Below are 7,682 nucleotides of genomic sequence, written 5' to 3' on the forward strand. Positions count from 1 at the left end.
GTCCTTTCACACATACACACACACTCTCCTTCTTTAGTAGCTAGTGTCTTTATACATCTCTGTTCCCCAATTTGTTTCTAAATATTCAAAGGGAGAATGTGTGAGAATTATCTTAAGAGGAATCATTCTCTCTGAAGCAAATGAAACAAAGCTTTCTGTGTCATGGTCACTGATCTGATGGGCTTTAGTCTTGACCAGAGTTTATGAGGATATTAAAGTATGTGCATGTTTATAAACTAGAGAAGAATTAAAAGAGGATAGGAGGAAAAAATAATCTCACACACAAGAACATAGTCTTCTCAAATACCTGAAATTGAAATTATCTTATTTTCTTTATTATAAGGAACATATGAAAAATCTTTCAGTCAGGAAGAGTGAAGGAGTCTTAATGATCTAGTACATTTTAATACTCTGACTTACTAGGGTGACTCAAAAGTTTGGGAAGGGGAAAAGAAAATTCCTTATATCATTTCTTGATCTTATTAGATCCAAATACAGCTACTTTGCCACATAATACAGATAGAGCTCTCATGTTGCAAGTATATATTTCCAACCTTTTAATGCCTCTCCCAAGAGCTGATTTTTAGGAATAACAAGAGCCACGTATTAAAACTTTCAAAACTCCTGTGCTGAAGTGGGAAAAGTACTGGATAAGTAGCCAGTTAAACTAGACTTTTGTCTCAGCTTTTCTACTAAATTTTGGTCTTAGCAAATTCCTTAACTTTGAGTTTTTGTTTACTGTAACACTAGGAGTAGCATTCCAAAGGTGCCATGGTATTAGAATGAGATAGCTTAGATGAAAGGACCTTGAAATTCTTGAAGTGCTATGTAATGACTAAATTCCAGATGATAAGATCAAAGATAGCAAAGCTGACCAATATTATAAAAGAAAGCGTATTATAGAAGAGCCCAGATTCATTATAAGTTTGTGTCTCATCTTTTTCTGTCATGCAATGTGTTTAACAGAATGGGTTATATAAAGAAGAAAAAAAGAATCAGGGGACCCAGCCTGGGACAGCCCAAATGCTTACTCATTACTGTTTAAGGAGTAAGTTAAGGGCCCGCTGCTGGGCCATAACCCCTGTTGAGAGGTACCTATTTGTCAAAGTGCACAGGCACTTCCGGGTTACCCTCACAGGCGATGACAACACGTCTGGTGCTGGCCTTGGCCCGGTATCTGCAGTTGGGAGCCCTGGAACTCCCTGTCTCCCTGCAGTCTGTGACCCTCACTACACCCTCATGGCAGTTCATCTGGCCGTTCTTGCACTGAATGTTGGCAGTGCTGCAGATACTGCGGATGTTCCAAAGATCTTCATGAATGAAAGTGTTGAAGCGCTTGCACTGATGTGAAGTCATCTTCCGTCTTTGCATCATCAAGTTGCAGTAGCCGTCATTGCCTCCTGTCTCATCAGGGTCCACGTGTTGCCGCAGGAATCGTTGGTACATGCGATCCTGGCCAGAGGAGGGCTGTACCAGCCCCAGCCCCAGCAGGGTCAGCAGCAAGAACAGAAGAAAGACCTGGGTCTGCTGGAGAGCCATCACTGCCTTGGAGATGCCTAGAGAAGACCAAGGGGCAAGAAAAATCATCCCGGGTTCAATAGGAAGTGAGCAACCCAAAGCAGCAAGGACAATTTTTGGAGCAACAGACGGGTCCTTTTTCTACACGTGCAGTCTAAGGGTTAGGACCAGCTGAATTCCTAGTTTGATACATATGTTACTGCTGTCCTTTGTTTTCAAAGATGCTGCTTCATGATGGTGGATCACACTGTGTGTGATTATAACGCTGATGAGGGACTTGCATCTTATTCCACCTACAGCCTATCCTTAACAATAATGATCAGGATTAAACATAACCATCATTTGTTTAAATGCCACCTTCTCAGTTCACAACCACATTTTGCCTGTGCACAAAAAGACCCAAAGCTCTAAGTCACATTGCTGTGTCTGCTGCTGCAGATACGCGATATGGAGTTAGGAGAAGAGGGAAGTGAAGGAGTTGTGGGAAGCAGGGTGGCAGGAAGAAATGATGCTCAATTTACTCCTCACCCCAGGACCACTGGATTCAACTTCTGAAGATACACTTAGCACTTGGGCAAGAGCTTCATCCCCACAACGTACTTTGTGTTGTCTGTCCCAAAACTAGTTGCGCACAATTCTGTCTGCTTTCTCTCATTCTGCTTCTTTGTGACCAACATCATGGGTTAGCTACATGACTAGCTACAGAGAAGATTTTACTTTTCAAACAAGAGCATGGATGGCATCTGTCACAATAACCAACTGATTTAGTAAGACATGGAAAAATATTATGAACAGAGTTTAATGTAGACATCAATGGGTGCCTCTCATGGTTCTACCAACAACAGAAAATTAAATGATCTCCAAATCCTCCCAACACATACTTTTTGGTTAGAGCTTGCCCCAAAGGCTTTCTCCACTGAACACGACAATCTCAGTAAGAACTTCTTTTGATACAGTGGTCCCAAGGACCTAGTTCTGCCACACTAACTGTATGACCTTGGGGAAATTAACCTCTCTCAGTATATTTCCTCAAAAGTAAAATAAGCATAAAGGTAATACCAATCTCTAGGAATGTTGTGAAGAAGAAATGATAAAATCTATGTCAAGTGCTTATCATAATGCCTAGCCTATGCTAAGTGTTCAGTAAGGGTCAGCAATGATTATTTTTAGCATTTCCATTTTATCTTGGTTTCTTTTGTTCTCTTCATTCTGCTAAAATAACAACCATACTGAATTGCACATACTATAGACACCCTCCCTCTTATACTGTAGAGAACCTATATTCCCAAAACATTAGAAGACTGTTTTGCAGCTGAAATATCTCAGCTACTAGGATTTATGCTGTGTACCTACACAAATGTTTCCTCTCCAAAGTGCATGGAATTTTCTTTCTTGCATGTCACCCTTTTTCAAAAGACTTGACAATTTTGAGTTCTTTTTCTCTTATCTTTGTAAAGTCAGCAAAACATAGTGGAATAGGATTTCAATTTCACAAATGATTGACATGAGATAAAACGACTTGCCTGTGACTAAACACTTCATTCTAAATAGCTTTTTGGTTGTGAGAGAACAGGAGATCAAGAGCAAAAAGTACTAGGAAGGGCTGGCTTCTCAGCAGCCAGCTCCATCAGCAAGTGGAGAAGCACCCTGTCTCATTGCCACATGATTTCCTGGAAAAGTGTCATTTGTTCTAACACCAGGGCTGAGTATGCAATAATAATGCTCTAAGCAGATGTTTGGAGATGTGAGGTATTGAAATTTTTTAAAAAATTTATTTAGCTGTACGCCCGAGTTCAAGGGCAGCGGCTGAGAGGAGCTACCGCATGTCCAAGGAGCGGCGGCTGCGCAGGCCCAGAGGAGCTACTCCACGTTCAAGGTCAGGAGGGGTGGCCGTGAGGAGATACCCCTCGTCCAAGGTAAGGAGCAGAGGCTGCGCTTTGCTGGAACAGCCGTGAAGAGACACCACACGTCCAAAGTAAGAGAAACCCAAGTAAGAAGGTAGGTGTTGTGAGAGGGCATCAGAGGGCAGACACACTGAAACCATAATCACAGAAAACTAGCCAATCTGATCACAGGACCACAGTCTTGCCTAACTCAGTGAAACTAAGCAATGCCGTGTGGGGTCACCCAAGACAGGACGGGTCATGGTGGAGAGATCTGACAGAATGGGGTCCACTGGAGAAGGGAATGGAAAACCACTTCAGTATTCTTGCCTTGAGAACCCCATGAACAGTATGAAAAAGCAAAATGATAAGATACTGAAAGAGGAACTCCCCAGGTGGGTAGGTGCCCAATACGCTACAGGAGATCAGTGGAGAAATAACTCCAGAAAGAATGAAGGGATGGAGCCAAAGCAGAAACAATACCCAGTTGTGGATGGGACTGGTGATAGAAGCAAGGTCTGATGCTGTAAAGAGCAATATTGCATAGGAACCTGGAATGTTAGGTTCATGAATCAAGGCAAATTGGAAGTGGTCAAACAGGAGATGGCAAGAGTGAGCATCGACATTCTAGGAATCAGCGAACTAAAATGGACTGGAATGGGTGAATTTAGCTCAGATGACCATTATATCTACTACTGTGGGCAGGAATCCCTTAGAAGAAATGGAGTAGCCATTATGGTCAACAAAAAAGTCTGAAATGCAGTACTTGGAGGCAATCTCAAAATGACAGAATGTCCTCTGTTCATTTCCAAGGCAAACTATTCAATATCATGGTAATCCAAGCCTATGTCCCAACCTGTAATGCTGAAGAAGCTGAAGTTGAACAGTTTTATGAAGACCTACAAGACCTTTTAGAACTAACACCCAAAAAAGATGTTCTTTTCATTATAGGGGACTGGAATGCAAAAGTAGGAAGTCAAGAAACACCTGGAGTAACAGGCAACTTTGGCCTTGGAGCATGGAATGATGCAGGGCAAAGACTAGTAGAGTTTTCTCAAGAGAATGCACTGGTCATAGCAAACACCCTCTTCCAACAACACAAGAGAAGACTCTACACATGGACATCACCAGATGGTCAACACAGAAATCAAATTAATTATATTCTTTGCAGCCAAAGATGGAGAAGCTTTAAAGTGAAAGTGAAAGTGAAGTTGCTCAGTCGTGTCCGACTCTTTGAGGCACCATGAACTGCAGCCTACCAGGACCCTCTGTCCATGGTATTTTCCAGGCAAGAGTACAGGATTGGGATGGTATTTCCTTCTACAGGGGATCTTCCCACCCAGGGATCGAACCCGGGTCTCCCACATAGTAGGCAGATGCTTTACCATCTGAGCCACCAGGGAAGTCAGAGAAGCTCTATACAGTCAGCAAAAACAAGACCCGGCGCTGACTGTGACTCAGATCATGAACTCCTTATTGCCAAATTCAGACTTAAACTGAAGAAAGTAGGGAAAACCACTAATGACCTAAACAAATCCCTTATGACTATACAGGGGAAGTGAGAAATAGATTTAAGGGACTAGATCTGATAGACAGAGTGCCTGATGAACTATGGATGGAGGTTCATGACCTTGTACAGGAGACAGGGATCAAGACCATCCCCATGGAAAAGAAATTCAGAAAGGCAAAATGGTTGTCTGAAGAGGCCTTACAAATAGCTGTGAAAAGAAGAGAAGTGAAAAGCAAAGGAGAAAAGGAAAGATATTCCCATTTGAATGCAGAATTCCAAAGAATAGCAAGGGGAGATAATAAAGCCTTCCTCAGCAATCAATGCAAAGAAATAGAGGAAAACAACAGAATGGGAAAGACTAGAGATCTCTGCAAGAAAATTAGAGATACCAAGGGAACATTTCATGCAAAGATGGGTTTGATAAAGGACAGAAGTGGCATGAATCCAACAGAAGCAGAAGATATTAAGAAGAGGTGGCAAGAATACACAGAAGAACTGTACAAAAAAGATCTTCACAACCCAGATAATCACAATGGTGTGGTCACTCACCTAGAGCCAGACATCCTGGAATGTGAAGTCAAGTGGGCCTTAGAAGGCATGACTATGAACAAAGTCAGTGAAGGTGATGGAATTCCAGTTGAGCTATTTCAAATCCTAAAAGATGATGCTGTGAAAGTACTACATGCAATATGCCAGCAAATTTGGAAAACTCAGCAGGGGCCACAGGACTGGAAAATGTCAGTTTTCATTCCAATCCCAAAGAAAGGCAATCCCAAAGAATGCTCAACCTACTGCACAATTGCACTCATCTCACACGCTAGTAAAGTAATGCTCAAAATTCTCCAAGCCAGGCTTCAGCAATATGTGAACCGAGAACTTCCAGTTGTGCAAGCTGGTTTTAGAAAAGGCAGAGGAACCAGAGATCAAATTGCCAACATCCACTGGATCATCAAAAAAGCAAGAGAATTCCAGAAAAACATCTATTTCTGCTTTATTGACTATGCCAAAGCCTTTGACTGTGTGGATCACAATAAATTGTGGAAAATTCTGAAAGAGATAGGAATACCAGACTACCTGACCTGCCTCTTGAGAAACCTATATGCAGGTCAGGAAGCAACAGTTAGAACTGGACATGGAACAACAGACTGGTTCCAAATAGGAAAAGGAGTATGCCAAGGCTATGTATTGTCACCCTGCTTATTTAACTTATATGCAGAGTACATCATGAGAAACGCTGGGCTGGAAGAAGCACAAGCTGGAATCAAGATTGCCAGGAGAAATATCAATAACCTCAGATATGCAGATGACACCACCCTTATGGCAGAAAGTGAAGAGGAACTAAAAAGCCTCTTGATGAAAGTGAAAGAGGAGAGTGAAAAAGTTGGCATAAATCTCAATGTTCAGAAAACAAAGATCATGGCATCTGCTCCCATCACTTCATGGGGAATAGTTGGGGAAACAGTAGAAGCAGTGTCAGACTTTTTTTTTGGGCTCCAAAATCACTGCAGATGGTGATTGCAGCCATGAAATTAAAAGACGCTTACTCCTTGGAAGGAAAGTTATGACCAATCTAGATAGCATATTAAAAAGCAGAGACATTACTTTGTCCACAAAGGTCCATCTAGTCAAGGCTGTGGTTTTTCCAGTGGTCATGTATGGATGTGAGAGCTGGACTGTGAAGAAAGCTGAGCACCAAAAAATTGATGCTTTTGAAGTGTGGTGTTGGAGAAGACTCTTGAGAGTCCCTTGGACTGCAAGGAGGTCCAACCAGTCCATCCTAAAGGAGATCAGCCCTGGGTGTTCATTGGAAGGACTGATGCTGAAGCTGAAACTCCAATACTTTTGCCACCTCATGGGAAGAGTTGACTCATTGGAGAAGACCCTGATGCTGGGAGGGATTGGGGGCAGGAGGAGAAGGAGACAACAGAGGATGAGATGGCTGGATGGCATCACCGACTTGATGGACATGAGTTTGAGTAAACTCCGGGAGCTTGTGATGGACAGGGAGGCCTGGCATGCTGCGATTCATGGGGTCGCAAAGAGTCAGACATGATTTTCCAGCCAAGAATACCGGAGTGGGCTGCCATTTCCTTCTTGAAACCATATCAAATTGAAGAATAAAGGATAAGTTTGGAATTTTTCTATGACCTTCCTAAGACCTCAGAGTTGCCAGGCATCAGTTGATAAAGTAAGAGATTAAAGAGAAAACAAGGTAGTAATCAATTTTTTAATCTTTTTATGAAATAACCATGAGAATATCCTGGGAGTGTTCCATTCAAAGCAATATCAGATTTCTTCCTGCTTAAGGGAAGAGGTGGCTACCCTGAATGGGTTTTGTTATTTATGCAGGATTTCAAACGTGTGCATGTGTGTGTGAGAGAGAGGGAAAGAAAATGTAATTAATCTATTAGTATTTAGTCCCAAGGGGCTTCCCAGGTGGTGCAGTGTAAACAATCTGCTTGCCAATGCAGGAGACACAAGAGATGTGGGTTCAATTCCTGGATTGGGAAAATCCCCTGAAGGAGGAAATGGCAACCCACTACAGTATTCTTGCCTGGAAAATTCCATGGACAAAGGAACCTGGTGGGCTATAGTTCACGGGATCCCAAAGAGTGGGATATGATTGGACGACTAACACACACACACACACCCCTTCACAGAAAGGTAAAGTCCATGCCCTGAATGCCTGAAAAGGAACTGACTGATAAGGAAAGAGGCATTGTTCTACCATCCAACCCTCTCAGATGAACAGAGAAAATGCAGAAAGATCA

General features: G+C 42.4%; 1 protein-coding gene across 2 annotated transcripts in view; it reads right to left on the reverse strand.

The window, feature by feature from the left end:
- Nucleotides 1-297: 297 nt before the first annotated feature.
- RNASE4 (ribonuclease A family member 4) overlaps nt 298-7,682 on the reverse strand; it is a 29,249-nt gene continuing 21,864 nt past the window's right edge. The window contains exon 2 of one of the 2 annotated variants that reach the window (XM_065941060.1): nt 298-1,556. In XM_065941060.1, the coding sequence (XP_065797132.1) occupies nt 1,096-1,539 (444 nt within the window). In that variant the 5' untranslated portion in view covers nt 1,540-1,556 and the 3' untranslated portion in view covers nt 298-1,095. The remainder of the gene's footprint in view (nt 1,557-7,682) is intronic. The other variant, XM_065941059.1, reaches the window with a different exon arrangement.

Source organism: Muntiacus reevesi, chromosome 7, assembly GCF_963930625.1.
Source record: "Muntiacus reevesi chromosome 7, mMunRee1.1, whole genome shotgun sequence".
NCBI lineage: Eukaryota > Metazoa > Chordata > Mammalia > Artiodactyla > Cervidae > Muntiacus > Muntiacus reevesi.